At 49.4% G+C, this 16,107-nt stretch overlaps 1 protein-coding gene across 4 annotated transcripts in view; it reads left to right on the plus strand.

Annotated features, from left to right (window-relative positions):
• The window catches only part of TMCO4 (transmembrane and coiled-coil domains 4), a 78,076-nt gene that overhangs the window by 49,023 nt on the left and 12,946 nt on the right, over positions 1 to 16,107 (plus strand). For all 4 annotated transcript variants that reach the window (XM_080921993.1, XM_080921995.1, XM_080921996.1 and 1 more), the window contains one exon: positions 301 to 385. In XM_080921993.1, coding sequence (XP_080778119.1) covers positions 301 to 385 — 85 coding nt within the window. The remainder of the gene's footprint in view (positions 1 to 300; positions 386 to 16,107) is intronic.

Genomic DNA, 16,107 nt, shown 5'->3' on the forward strand with positions numbered 1-16,107 from the left:
AGGGAGGGGATCTGCATAATTGACTTATTCTTTGTCCCTGTGAAAAAGAACTATGGCCGATGGTGGTTTGAGATGAAAGGAAATTAGCTCAACCAAAGACAACTGCTTTTGAGGAAGCCAACCCCTGAGCTGCTAACTCCTGCATACACAAGGGCCCTGACACCATTGATGGGCACTTGAGAGTGTGGGAACTGTAAAGTTTACACAGGCAAGTGCTGTTGAGTTTGTAATCCACACAAGGACTGGCATGCTTAAACTTGCTGTAACCTCTTCAAACACCTCTGTCCTGTTTCCTCTCAGGGCCGGAGACCCGTCACCTTGATTGGATTCAGCCTGGGAGCCAGAGTCATCTACTTCTGTCTCCAAGAGATGGCTCAGGAGCAAGGTAAGCGCATGTATTGACACAAACCAAAGCTCTTCTCAAGTTGGTGCCCAGAACACTGGTTCTGGGCCTGGAATCATGAGCTTTTGCAAAGTACATTCCCAGTCCTTAAAATAACAAACAGTTCGAATGCATAGTGTTGAATGGAAAAGGAGAGTTCTGTATATACATGAATGATGGACTGTCTCATCGTGATGACAATGTCCCTGAACTCTGATGCATGTTCTTGAGTGATGGAATGCATAGTGTCTGCAGCCCCACACTCACCATGAAACCAAGAGACGAGTCTGTCTCCCTTATCCCTTGGCAGTCTAGGCTGTCCTTAGTGGCCCTTGGCTCTTGTTAACAGTTTGTTAAAGTTGTTGGCATCCCTTGTTGGTCCTTGCCTCCCTCTTAATGATCTTTGGCTGTCCTTGGAGGTCCTCAGTGACCCTTGGTATCTTTAGGTGGTTCTTGGCAGTCCTTAGTATCCCCTGGCATTCCTTAGAGGTGCTTGGTAGACACTGGTAACCCTTGGTGAACATCGGCATCCCTTAGCTGCATTTGGCCATCTTTGGTGATTCTTGGCATTCCTTGGTGATCCCTGTAAGGTATTTTACTCCACTGTCTGCATCCATCTTCCATTGCACATCCTTTGTGCCTCTGCTTCCAAGAACAGGGAGGGTCATTGGCTTTAGGGCCCAGTCTGACCCAGTACATCGCAAGATCTTTAGTTAAGCCTGTGTAGATCCTTTTCTAAGAAAGACTATATTCACAAATTCCAGCTAAGCAGATCTTCTGAGAGGCCAGATTCAACCTACTATGGCTACCTGTGAAGTGTGTACGACCCTGTGTCATTCTCTCTGTACCAAAGCAGCTGGGCCACTGGCCGGTGACAGCTACAAGGCTGGTTCTGCTCAAATCAATCATCAGAAGCTGCTGGCAAGGAAGCTGTTTGGGGAATGAGTTGCAGAGCACTCTGGGTATGTCACTCTTGCTAGGACACAGGCTGCTCCCCCCACCCCACCCCATGTCACATATACCTGCAAGACACTAAAGACAAGAGAAAGCTCTGGAACAGAACTCCTGCACACACACCAGGGCAGATGGGCAGAGTAGCTGGAGTGGCGGCCACTGTTCCCGGGACCTCACTGAGCACTACTCTGAGCCTCACTTTCCCCAATTACAGAACTAAGGAACCTAACCCCTGTTCTGAGGAACAAGTGAGGTACCCATACAGTGTTTTGGCCAACCTTCAAACCAGCTGGTGCAAGAATGTCATGGGAAGCCTCTACCTGTCAATTACGGCTCACCCAAAGCTGTCCCTTGCCCTAGTTAGCCCAAGCATGAGACACAATTGCTCGCTAACCAGCAAGAGCAAAAAAAAAAAAAAAAAAAAAAAAAAAAGATGGGATGTCTGCTATCAGCTAGATCTGAAAAGGTCAGGATCCATTTTCAACACTGGCATTACCAGAGGGCCCGGGGATAGTCCCCATGATCAGGAGTGTGGTTGGTCTGACCTTGTTTTTGTGGCAAACATGTGTCCCCACCACCAGCCTGACAGTAGGGGCTGTTTTTCTGGTGACAGATGACATGGCTATACCACTCTTGGCACTGGCTACAAGAAGATCAACATTTGGGCCCCTCCTCCTACCCCACCCCCAATCTTAGCTTGTCGCAGCCTTTCTTCCCCTGCTTATATCTAAAGCAAAGGCACTGTGGCCCTATTCCAAGTAGCTCTGGTTTATCTGAAACCATTATGAAAAAGGACCTGGCTGGTGCTGGGCTATGCTTGCCAGGAAAACCAAAGCTGAGGGTCAGAGGTCAGGCAAGAACCAGGAAGAAAGTAGGGATGAAAATTAGATGAAAGATGGAAGACGTTGAATATCTCTTTCTGTGCACATTCCCCTCCTCGTGGGTACCACAGACAGACAGACAGGTTCAATCCACCTGTCTCTGGTAACCCACCTAGGATGCTCTAGACACCTGGATGAAGCCCCAGAGAGCAGCATCTCCCTTTCCTCAGATCTTTGCCAACCTCCCCCTCTCCTGCCATGACAGTTTTGAGTCCCAGCAACTTCAAAATGCTGAGTTCTGTATCGCTGCTGTGTACACAGGACCTTGGCACTGCTGTCTCTCTTAGGAAAAAGCAGGGGAGAGCTATGAAGCAGTGAAGTTGTGTATATGAAAACTTTTAAGTTCTAAGGAGGCCAAAGGCGTGCACCAGTCAGCTATGGTCACAGCGGTGCTGTGTCACAAGCAGCCCTAGGCTCGGAGCGGTGCAGCACAAATATGCCCAGGAACTAGTTGCTGGCTGTGGTCTATTGGTCTGACATGAGCTCTGCTCTGACCGGGAAGTCGGTAGGTCTCACCATCAGCTGCTGGCTAGATTGAGGTTGTTTCTGTATGTATTTGTCTTTGGAAGGTGCCAAGGACAGTGGCCACCTAGGATGTGCTCTGATGCTGGTAGCTCCCTAAGGTGCCAACACCAGGCAAGCAGGCAGACACACCTAAGACCTCATGTATGCCAGACCCCAGCATCCTGTCTGTTCTTAGAGACTGCTGTAACCAAACACTGGAGCTTGAGATGGCCAAGCCTGACCAGTTCCCATGATCCCCTGGCAGCCAAGCTCTGTGATCTCACGCACCTGGTCACACTTACAACTCCGGTACAGCCCCCTGGCCCCACCTCTGTGTCTGTTGAGCTGGCTGCCAGCCACCAAGGGTCCTTGCTGCTCTCTGAGGCTGCTCCTCGGGAGGCCTTTGGAATACCGCCACCTTTGTACAGTTGGCATTTCCCCACCCCATGCGCAAACCCTGCACCTGGCTCATTACCTCGAACGATATGGTCTTATCCGTAGAAGTGGTTCTTCATGGAGACAAAAAGTAGGTCAGCCTCAGCCTCCAGGTGTCACCTTCAGATCCATCTAATTTACTGGTTCTCAACCTTCCTAACACCGCCACCCTTTAATACAGATCCTCGTGCTGCGCTGACCCCCCAACCATAACACTGTTTCATTGTTACTCCACGGGCTGTATGTTTTGCCACTGCTATGAATCGTCGTGGAAATAGCTGAGATGCAGGAAACCTGTTTAACATGGTCCTTGGAAATAAGACTGTCCAGCAGCTTGCTGTGTTGAGGCTGGAAGCTGGAGAGAGAGAGAGAGAGAAACACTAAGTACACTCAGCTCTGTCACAGATGGGCCATGGGACTGTAGGCCACTTACCTAATCTCTCTGTGCCTCTGAGCCTTTAGCTAAATATAGGACTTTGTATACTTACCCCAGAGAGTGGTTAAGGGATTAAGGTGTGAACAGAATTTCAGAAGTAGCTGGGTCTGATGTGTGCACTCAGCAAAGACTTAATTCTATCCGTGTGCTAACATGAGATTGTACAAGGCACAGGAGCAGAGGTGTGTTATGTAGGTATACGGGCTGCTGTGCATACGGAGACCTTACTCTCTGTGTCCTTGAGCTTCAAGAGGTCCTAGCCCCCGATGAACCCGGACTCCCAATGGGTAGAGTCTGGCCCATACCCTACTGTCAACCCAGTGCTTAACATGTTGGGGTGCTCAGCACAGGTTTGACTTAGGGTTAGGGAAGCAAGCGAGGTCACCTGAGTGTGAGCTGATGTGGGCTGGCAACAGCCATGTTCTGAGCTCGTGTGAGCATCTGCTCACTTGGGCCACCAACACAGCAGCCCCAGGGGGTGGGTGTAGTCTCTCTCTCTCTCTCTCTCTCTCTCTCTCTCTCTCTCTCTCTCTCTCTCTCTCCTTTGCACATGAGGAAGTGTGAGGGAGACGCAAAGATCTTAGTGCAGAGCCAGTGACCTTCCTCATAACTTACATGCCGGACAGAGAGGATGCAAACTCCAGATCCTAGCAGGAATCACGCAGCAGGGGCTTGCAGAGAGGTCTCCTGGGGTAGTCATCAGCACAGAAAGGTGAGGCTCCAGAGTGCATCTGGAAGTGGCAGTACCTGGTGTTTCCACAGCCGACAGAAGAAGCCTGATGAGGAATGGAGGGAGATGCTGACGTGCGCGGAGGCGGGTGGATCTGGGGCTGACTGGTTGGGACCCTGAGGTCTCTGAATCATGGAACAAATGAGCAGTTGAGTCAATCCCACAGATGAATTCTGGGAGGGGTGAGCACTGGGCAGCCTGTAGCCTGCCTGTGTACGCTGGACCCCACACCTGTACACACACAGCAACTCCCCAGAGCCCAAGGGGTCTCCACTGTTCTCTGTACAAAGTATAGACGTGACACCCAAGGTGACAGTGACACCCAAGGTCCACAGGTGACCTCCCTTCCAGCATCCCCTCTACCACCTGCCACCCCCTCTGGGGAGCTGCAGCCACCCTCAGCTGTTCCCAGACAACCTGTGTAGCCTCTCAGTGCCCTCCCAGCTCTGCTTCTCACAAGTCCCCTGAGTGCAGGCCTTGCTCCATCTAGAAGGTTCTCCAGTAGTAGCAGCAATCACATTTATATTAACTGTATTCTCCCGTCCCTAGAAGTGCTGAACGCTCCACACACGGTGGCCTGTGTAATCAGCAGCCCCATGAGAGAATTCTGATTAGCGTGGCCAGTCCACAGATGAGGTCCCTGGAGCAAAGAGCCTGAGGAGCCAGATCACAGGCCAGCAGGTGGCAGGGCAGGCAGGCAGCCTGACAGAGGCCTCGTGGCATCCACCACAACACCAGATTGCAACTCCAGGCTACTCTCCCGTGTCCCCAGGGACCCTCCCCTACACTTGTTTCTTTGCACAACTGTCTTACAGGCCCGTGAGTACCTATGACCTCAGAACCACCCGGGCACGGGGCCAGCAGGAAAGCTCATGGGTGGGTGCCTGTCACTAAGACATCATTTCTCAGAATTCGATAATAAAAGGCAAGATCCCCCCCCCACACTCCTTTGAGATATCCCCTCACCTTCTCCTTGGTTGAGAATGCCCCCGGGGCCCATCTGTCATCCAGCTGTGACTTCCTTCAGGGGATAAGGCTGCTGTGCTTGGCCTTACAGTCTGTATTCTCAGGGTTTCTCCTCAAAATAGAGGAGGGTCTCTCTGTGCAGGCTGCTGCCCAGATGGTGGCACTACCAGACTCCTTAGAGACACCTAGCAGTAGGGACACTTCTGCTAGACCTGAGAGTTCCTTAGACTTTGCTCTGTGCTCCTGCCCACCCCCCCCCCCACCGCTTTTTTTCCAGAAGATAATCCAAAGACCCTCAAAAGTAAAGCACCACCCACTGAGGAGGGAAACTGAGGATCCCAAGTGCCCAGAGTCCAGCCTGTGTGTCCAGTCTCCATGGTGACCCTGTAGAGACAAAAGCAGGGTCTTCCTTTGTTAAACTGCTTTGACCCCACCCCCACAAAGCAGAATGCGTGAGGACGTGAGGACGAGACTCTCTCTCCACATACCCCAAACAACCATGCTCAGCTTGAGCCTGGCCCGTGGCCAGCAGTGGCAGAGTCAAGATTTGGGGTGTCTTTGTCACTAGGGGAGATGCTGCCCGGCTCTTCCCACTGCGAAGCTCCTGGCCTACTGGCAAATACATCAGCTCTGGGGCCTGAACTTGTAGTATGAGTTCTAGCCCTACCAGCTAACTTCCCCAAGCTGCAGTTAATCATAAGTAACTCAGGAGCATGACAAGGCCATGGTGAGGTTTTGTTATATGTAACCACATAGCTTTCAGTCAGTGTGACAAAATCCCTGAGGTCGTCAACTTCTGAGGAGGAAAGACAATGTTGGCCCAAACTATGGAAGGTTTGGGTCTATCATCAAATGACTGGTTACAATAGGGCCTGTGATATGGCTGGAACACATGACAGAGAAAACTTTCACCTCACAGTTGCCTGACTGGTTCCAGGCAGCCCTGATTCTTCAGCACTAATTGATCTGCAAACAGAGAGACCCTCTCCTAATTCCAGGCAGACTGCTGTGATCTGAGAGGTGGAGAGATGGATTTACTGTAGTATATTGGAATCCACCCCTCAGAGCAGGTAAAGATCTGTGTCTGTAAATACCAGAATCACCCAAGGTCAGCACAGTCTGAACTGTCTTAGTCTTACATTTACTCTGGGGCCTCAGAGTTCCACAAAAACAATACTCTGGAGAGGCTCTGTTTCCTGAACCTACACTAGGAACCAGCAGCCAGAAGACCTTGGTGGGATTCTGGCCTCTGCCATGAATTCTCAGCTAAGGGGTTGGTCAAGACAATATGGGCCCTGCTTTAGTTACTGTGCTATAGTTGTGAGGAGATGCCATGACCAAGGCAACTCTTATAAAAGGAAACATTTAACTGGCAGCTTACTTAGTTTCCGGTTAGTCCATGGTCACCGTGGTAGGAAGCAGACAGGCATGTCACGGGGACCATAGCAGGGGGCTTTACACCCTGATCCACAGGCAGCAGACAGTGGCACCAGGCCTGACATGGACTTTCGAAACCTCAAAGGCTGCCCTCTAATGACACACTTCCTCCAACAAGGCCACACTTCTTCATGCCTCTAATCCTTCCCAAACAGTTCCACCCTCTGTTAACTAAGCATTCAAATAGATGTGCCTATGAGGGCCATTCTCATTCAGACATCATAGGCCTAAGCCTCAGTTTCCTTGTCTGCAAAAGGAGAATTTTATTCTCTATCTCTCCCTCACTGTGGGAAACCCTTCTAGGAAACCCAAACAAAGCACCTCCTGAGGCCCTTTGGAAGAGTCTCACTGGCTGGTCCCAGGAGCTCAAAAGCCCAGCCACCAGCTCTCCTGCAGTACCCAGGACATCGAAGCCAGTGCCTAACCTTGGGCCTAAGAGACTGGGAGAGGGACCAGGCAGATCCCAGCCAAAGTGAGGGTTGCCCTGATAGCACTTGGCTCTAGACCATGCCAAGTATATAGGCAATCAGAGGGGGTGGGCTGGCAGTGGTGACTGGAGAGAGGGGAGGACACTAAGGTTAGGAATGAGTATCTAACAGGAATGGCTGCTACAGTCCCTCAGGATGGTCCAACCTCTGCTCTTTCCTCCAACTAGACTTTAACGCATATTTTCCTCAAGTCTCATCCAACCCATGGGACCGGTAATTCTGCCTCTGTGTTCTACATGCAAATTGGGATTTAGAGATGGTGAAGCAGTGGCTGGAGAGATGACTCAGTGAATGCCGAGCCTGCCCTCCAAGTGTGAGCGCCTGAGTTTGATGCCCTGTACCTACATCCTAAGCATTTGGCCATGGCAGTGTGTAATCCCAGTGCTGTAGGCAAAGCCAGGTGGAGGCTCATTCATAAGGTCCACACTCACAGACACACATACACACTCACAGACACACATACATATACACAGGCACACACACTCACACACACACACATATACACACACTCACACAGATGCATACACATATATACACACACAGACACACACACTCACAGATACACACATACACACTCATAGACACACAGATACACACACAGAGAGAAACAGGAGGGTAGAGAAGGGGAACTGTCTTGTGTCTTTCTCTGACTCTGGAGTTTCTCTTCCATTGAAGGATTTTACTGCAGCCATCCTGGGGTGTGCTTTCAGCCATAGGTACACACTAGATCAGACACAATGATATCCCAGTTCGTGGAATGCCTACTGTGTGCCAAGTTCTATACCAGGCTGTGGAGAGATGGCAGCAACAGCCTCATCTTCCTGGCATTGTTAGTTGAAATAAACAGCCCTCCCAGAGGCATGGGTTGGGGTCTGGAGAGAGAGTGTGTGTGTTTGTGTGTATGTGTGTGTGTGTTTGTGTGTGTGTGTTTGTGTGTTTGTGTGTGTGTGTGTTTGTGTGTGTGTGTGTGTGTCTGTGTCTGTGTGTCTGTGTGTGAAGTGCCTGTCATCTGACCTGGCCATTAGCACATAGCAGGTGCTTTAAAATGGTGTTCTCTCTGCCTTACACAGTTCATTCCTGGCAGTCACCTAGTTGGAGCTGATACCTCTTCACATTGCACCCCGAAGTATAGATCATTATTTCCATCACACCAAACCCTGATCCCCATGGCTTAGCAGGCAGCCATAGTCACTGAAGTCAGCTTCTAGGACCAAACCCCTTCCTCCAGAATGGGCCCTATCTGTCTTGTCACCCCTGTATTCCCAGCCTCTGGCTCAGATCTTGGCATGCTAGTAAGTGACCTATGAATGAAATGTGTGAACACAGACATGAAGCATGCTGGGAGTTCTTCCTACAGAAGAAAACACTCTTGCCTTTGGAATAGAGGGACAGGGTCATGAGCTGCCGTAGCCCAAAGGACACCACAGTGTACAGGACACCTGGGACAACTGATTGAGCCATTGTCCAAGCCTCCCAATGACCCTGCTACACCAAGTTGCTTCTCCCTAGACTGTTCAGCAGCCCACCCGACCCATTCCCCCACCCCATTCCACCCGCCCTCTCAAAACACAGACAGGAAGCACACCTGTCAAGTGATCAGGAAATGAGCAATGCCAGAATCACCCCGAATTAAACAGGACCCCCCCAAACAACAGTCTGTCTCCCAGCCAAGGACATCAGTTTGCTTTGGGAATGATGCCAGCTAGTGGCAAGGGTAAGGGTACCTGCTGCCAAGAAGAGCCTCCACTGGAGCACTCACTTATTAAACTGGAGCACTCACTTATTAAACTGGAGCACTCATTAAGAGACTGGCAGCCCCAGATCATAATGGACTGTTTCCTTTATTTCTTTTTTTCCCATGTATTTGTTTTGAAAAGATTTTTAAAATTGGACATTTGGAGGAGCTCAATTCAGACTGACTCATACTAGCTGCCTCAGCCAGGAGAAAGCTCTTTGAACCAAGAAATCCATTCCTGCTTCAGGTTATACATACATTCATTTATTCATTCATTCATTCATTCATTCATTCATTCATGTGTGCATTCATTCATGCGTGCATTTATTCTCCTCTTCATCCCAGAAGGACTTGAGGTAATTAATTCAGGACACTAGATATTGTCGTTGCCAGCTGACCCCGTACATGCAGTCAGGGCTGGGCCAGCACGCCTCAGGGCATATTTGCTAAGTAATTAAAAAGCCGGCTTCTGCTGGGCCCTGGCGTCCTTTCATTCTGTCTACCTGGCTGGCTCCCCATCCCTCCCCGATCCACAGACTCCTTTTGTCATCCTTCCAAGTGTCTTCCAGATGCAGGACAACAGGGGAGAGTATCGGGCCACGGAGCTGTCTGGGTGGCCTTGGGCAAGTCACCCCAGCCCTCCAGACTTTAGGCTGCTTGGTGACAGGACCCCAGAGCCTGTCCTACTTTTTCTGTGTTAGCAGTGGCCACTCGCTGGCTGTGGATTGTGACAGACCATGCTCGAATGTAGGAAGAAGGGCTTTGCCTGTTTTCTCTCGCTGAGTAGAACTAAAACTGCTGAGACAGAGGCATTGTGGTCTCCATCTTGTCTCTGATGTGGTGAAGGCCAGAAAAATAATCGATGTGGGTAACAGAGCTGGTAAATTCTGCCTAGCATAAAAACCCCCGATAACCACAAAGAGAAGGCTAAGTATAGAAGCTACAAAACCATCAGGAAGTTTCCAGGTCAGAGAACTGAGCCTAGATCCAGCAGATGTGCTCACAGCTAAGCCTGTATCCAAACCCAACTGGACTACTCTCAACTGAGTTAGTAAACTGCGTGTGCTTAGTACGTAAGCCTCAGTCTCCTGAGAAATGGGTCCGGAATGCTTTCTTCATGGGACTAGACATGGGATTAAGGGGGGATTGCCTCTAAGGCTGGAGTTTCGCCACTGTCATGAGTACCCCATGTCTCAGCACTTCCGTCACTGTAATAAGAAACCTGACCAAAAGAAATCAGGGGAGAAAAGAAAGGGTTTATCTCACCTTACATTTACCGTCCATCACTGCGGGAAGCCAAGACAGGAACTCAAGGCAGGAACACGGAGGTGGGAGCTGACTCACCATGGAGGAACACTGCTTGCTGTCTTTTCCCCATGGCTTGTTCAACTGCTTGGATTTTTGTTTTGTTTTTTTTTTTTCGCTTTGTTGTTTTTCTCTGTGTAGCCCAGGCAATCCCTCTGTAGACCAGTCTGGCCCTGAACTCACAGAACTCTGCCTCCCAAGAGCTGGGACTAAAAGTGAGCATCTCCACCCTGCCTCAGCCTGCTTTCTTAGACAACCCAGAGCCACCTGCCGGGGTGGCCCCACCCACAGTGGGCTGAACCTTCTCACATCAATCATTCATCAAAAACGCGCCCCCACCTGCCTGGGTGGCCCCACCCACAGTGGGCTGGACCTTCTCACATCAGTCATTCATCAAAAACACACCCCCATCTGCCTGGGTGACCCCACCCACAGTGGGCTGGACCTTCTCACATCAATCATTCATCAAAAACACGCCCCACACAGACTGGCCTGTAGGCTGATGGTGTTTTCTCAGTTGAATTTCTTCCCAGATGACTCCAGCTTCTATCAAGTTGGATGGAAAAGCAAAGGAGCAGGACACTCTGTTTCTCTATTATTAGCCTGTGCAATAATTGAGCTATGGGTTTAGCTATTAGCTTCCTCTTAGTCAAATCAAAAAACAAAAGGTACAGACCAGGGGATGCACGGGGACATGGAGATGCCAGCTCCTCAGAGAACAGTTAGACCTTCCATTTCAACCCAGTTTGCATTGGACCCTTTCTTTAAAGTGCCTACGTGCTCTGTTCAGACTTAATTAACCAGCCGAGAGCTTTGGTGTCTCTGCCCGTTGCTCATTAGAAAGGTCAAGCTGAGGCTCCAAAGCGGGAGCTGTGGGCAGAATGTCGGGCTGGAAAGATCTTTATCAGTTTGCACTGAGAACTGTACGGGGAACCACAGCGGGGACTTCAGATAATTGCCACTGTGACTCTGGAGTGCCTAGGGAGCCTGAAGACTTCATTAGGCCACAAGTCTGGAGTCTGGTTAGTTTTGCATTTTGTAATCTGGTGGCTGTTAGCTGATGCGGCTTGGTGGGTCTGTTGTGTGTGAAACCACAGACTCAGAGAATGATCAAGGGTGGAGTTAAGCTGCCCTGCCCGATCTCTGAAGAACCCTGATGGCAAATACTGTCCCCCCATCCAGTGGGCCAAGGAGAGGAAGAGGCCGGTGAGCCTGGAGCACAGAACTATAGGGGACAGCCTTCCATCCCTGCCCTGCAGCATCTCTGGCAGAAATCCTCTCCCCACTTCCTCTCCCTCTTCCCCTGCTGTGTTCCCATCTCTGTTATCCAGCTCCACCTTCTCCCCCTCCTCCTCCCTCTTCCTCTCTTTCTATCTCCCCATCTCCTTCCCCACCCCAACCTCTCACTATTACCCCGGTTTTCAAGAGAATAGTCTCAGAAAATTCAGGGCTCTGTCACAGAGTTTAGGTCTAGCAGGAGTAGCATGTCCCTCTCTGGCTGACGTTCTTCCTAGTGTCCCATGAGGCTTCCTGGGAGGGGCCACATCCAGGGTATGCTGGGTTTAGTAGAATGTACCTTTCCTATAGGTGCCTTAGGTCCTTCCCTACTTGGAGACACCCTCGATGCTGGGGTCAGTGTAGCTTCACATTGGTGTGGCCCTGGAGGGGCACAGTTCACAGAAGAAGAGGGCTCAGCAGCCACTGGCTGTGGCCCAGTGGTTCCCAGCCTTCCTACTGCTGTGACCCTTTAACACAGTTTCTCACACCGTGGTGACCCCCCAGCCATAAAATTATTTTGTTGCTACTTCATAACTGTAATTTTGCCACTGTTATGAACTGTAGTGTAAATATCTGATATGCAAATGGTCTTAGGTGACCCCAGTAAAAGGGCTGTCAGACCCCACCCCAGGGGTCTCGACAGGTTGAGAAGCACCCGTTGGCGAGCCTGCCTGTACAGAACCCAACAGCTGTTTGGGGTTCCTAAGAAATAGTCACCAATATTATCCTCGCTTTCATTTTCCTGGATAAACATTTATTAGGCACCAAATCTACAAAGCAAAAGGGGGATTGATAGCTACCTGTTTGATGGCTGTTTCCAGGCAGCCTCTCCAAGAACCAGGAGACAGCCTGCAAGTCCAGGGCTCTAGGGGAGAATGTGATGTTTGTCTCTTTTCTCATCTTTGTGACAAAATTCCTGATGAGCAGTGGTTTATGGGATTAAAGGCTTATTTTTGGCTCATGGGGTGAGGCCACAGTCCAATCAGAAAAAAGGAAACATCAAGGTAACATTGTTTTCTCTAATCTTAGGGGAAGCCACTGTCACTGGGGACACTTCTAAGATGGGGACCTGGACTTAAGAGGCCCGAGAACACATGCTTGTGTTCCAGGGACATTCAGAGATGGGCTGTGCTGGCTCTTGGTTGTTCTATGAGAATCCAGAGCTTCACAGACACAGGGCTGTTCAGGCAAGGAGGTATCACAGCTTGTCATAAGCATCGCATGGCAGCCACTGCAGAAATGGAGTAAAGACTTGCAAAGTTTCTGCCTTGGGCGGTCCCAACGATTCAGGCAGGAGGCTGAAGCAAGAGGAATATTTCAGCCCAGGAGTTCAAGGCCAACCTGGACAACAAAGTGAGACCCCTATCTTCTTTAAAAGGGGGAAGAGAGCCAGGCACGATGGTGCACACCTTTAATACCAGCACTTGGGAGGCAGAGGCAGGTGAATCTCTGTGAGTTTGAGGCCAGCCTGGTCTACATAGTGTGATCCAGGCCAACAATGGTTACATGGTAAAATCTTATCTCAAAAAACAAATAAAAAATTAAAGATAAATAAATAAAAATAAAGTATATGCAAGGGGAAGAGGCCGTGGGTATTTCAGTGGTAGAGAATTTGCATAGCATGTGTGTGACCCTGGGTTTAAGTCTTAGCATTACCAAAATGAAATAAACATAAATGAATAGATGATGGATGGATGGATAGATAGATAGATAGATGGATATATAGATAGATAGATAGATGGATGGATGGATAGATGGATGGATGGATGGATGGATGGATGGATGGATGGATGGATAGATAGATGATAGATAGATAGATAGATAGATAGATAGATAGATAGATAGATAGATAGAATACTGGGTGTGGTAGCTAATGCTTGCACTCATTGGGAAGAATTACGACAAACTAAAGGTCAGCCTGAGCTACACAGAGAGTTCCAGGCCAGCCTGGGCTACAAATGAGCTCCTGTTTTAAAGAGAGAGCAAAAGAGTGAGAGACCCAGGAAGTGAGGGGGCAGGCAGAAATAAATCTGTATTAGCATATTTCTAGTGTGGCAATTGTGCAGACTAATTAGCATTCCCACTAATTAGCAGTGCAAATTCTCCCATTACAAATACCCCATAAACGCTAATTAAGTTGCAGCAGATACTCTTTGAAGTGCTGAGCTGAGCTCCCAAATAGTAAAGAAACAAGAAAGGAACAGAAGGGATGTTGGGAGCCCTTGAGAGGTGTTGGGAGGTGTTGGGAGCTGTTGAGAGGTGTTGGGAGGTGTTGGGAGGGTTTGGGAGGGTCCAGGACTGTGACCCAGGACTTGGAGGCTGAGGCATCCCCCCCCCCTCAGACCTCATGCTGAGAAAAACAGGATGTTGCAATTCTTTAAAACATAAAGACTACAGCTGAATGGAGAGGGACCAGAGGCGGCAGGGGTGTGTGTGTGTGTGTGTGTGTGTGTGTGTGTGTGTGGCACATGCCTTTAACCTTAGCACTCAGGAGAGAGAGGCAGGCAGGCAGGCAGGCAGCTCTTCCTGAGTTTATGGCCAACCTGATCTACAAATCAAATTCCCCTTCAACCATATCTAATCAAGAAAAAAAAAAAAAAAGGAGAAAAAAGCCAGAGGGGTGGTGGTACAGCCTTTTGACTCCAGCACCCAGGAGGCTGAAGCAGGAGGTCCACAAGTTCTAGGGCAGCCTGGGTTTCATCTAGAGATTCTCTCTGAAAAGAGGAAAGACAGAGAAAAAACAGCAGATTAGCAAGACACTAGAAAAAAATAAAAAGATAATGTGCCTGGTGTTTGGTGGCGCACACCTTTAATCCCAGAATTCAGAAGGCAGAAGCAGGTGGATCTCTGAGTTCAAACCCAGTCTGGTCTACACAGTGAGTTCCAGTACAGCCAGGGCTACATAGAGAGGTTCTGTCTTGGGAAAACGAAAGATAGACAGACAGAAAGACAGACAGACATAAAATAACAAGACATAAAACAAGACAGACATAAAATAATAATAATAAAAATAATTAATGTCTGGTTAGTAGACTCTTGGGAATAGGCCCTGTGCACTGGGAGCCGCTGGTGAGGACAGTTTGCAGTAGAACAGTAACTGCCGCCTTTACTCAAGTGTGCACATGCACATAAACAACCCATCTAGTCCCAACTAGATTGCAGCCCGTAGTTTACCAGAAATTGTATTTCTAAATGACACACACTCAATGTCATGGGGTTCAAGCGTAGAATCCCAGCACCTGAGAGGTGGGAGGCCAACCTTGGCTATATAATGAATCTGGGGCCAACATAACAATATGAGACCTTGTCAATAAATAAATATAAATAATAACATTTCTGATGGGAAAGCCAAGATCCTGTGTGTCAGAATACAAACACCAGCCAATGAAACTAGCCTAAAACTCTAGGGCACAAGAATATTCTCTAGCCCAGTTGCTAATACTGTTCCCCTCTGATATCTGTTGAGCTGGGCCTCCATAGCTCACATTTCCCTCAGCAACTGTTGTCTTCCACACTTCTACTAGGATGGCCCAGTAAGCCCAGCTTACAGCACTTGACCGCCTTCCTAGTCTAAAATCGCCAAGTCTTCCAATTGCCTCCAAAGAACAGCCTGGTGGGGCCTGTCCCAGCAACAGCCTGCTCCCTGGTACCAACTTCTTAGTTTTATTTCTGTGATGAGACATATGACCAAGGCAACTTATAAGATAAAGTATTTAATTGGAGGCTCATAGTTCCAAAGGGTTAGAGTTTATGACCATCACAGTGGGGAGTATGGCTGCAGGCAAGCAGAGATGGCACTGTGGTAGTAGCTGAGAGCTCACACCTCAGTCCACAAACATGAGGCAGAGAAAGCTAACCAGAAATGGCATGGACTTTTGAAACATCAAAGCCCATCTCTCTAGTGACACACCCCTTCCAGCAAGGCCACACCCCCTCCAGCAAGGCCACACCCCTCCAGCAAGGCCACACCCCTCCAGCAAGGCCACACCTCCTAATCCTCCTCAAACAGTTCCATAAACTGTTTCACCTACATCCAATATTCAAATATATGAGCCTATGGGGACCATTCTCATTCAAACCACCACAGTGTGTATTAAAATCCAAAGGCCAGGAAAATAGCTCTGTGGCAAAGGCCCTTGGTTCCATCCCTAGTAATGAAAACTATCAGATAGAAACTGTGATGGGGGAGAGGGCGGGGATGCGGGTCAGAGTGTGGCTGTGGCTATGGGTAGTTGGCATAGCTGTGAAGCTGAGCACAGCGGGATGAGTGGTGCGGGGCCGGGTAACAGGGGGCCAGGTGACATCTTGCCGCCGCTGTGATCATGTTAGAGCCAGTGCCCGAAGTTCCAGAGGAGCTGTTCCACTATGCAGTGGGTGACATCGACTCACGGGTTATTCAGCTCTTTAAATCTGGGGAAGCCAAGGACTTATACGATGCCCTGGCCTCGCACATCATTTCGAAGGATGGGGACAACCCAGAGGTGGAAGAAGCCCATGAGGTCTTTGACTTGCCTGTGGCAAAGCCTTCCTGGTGATTTTGTCCCTGCAATGTGGTGCTCAGTCATTGGTTTCTCTC

This window comes from Micromys minutus (genome assembly GCF_963924665.1).
Source record: "Micromys minutus genome assembly, chromosome: 9".
Lineage (NCBI taxonomy): Eukaryota > Metazoa > Chordata > Mammalia > Rodentia > Muridae > Micromys > Micromys minutus.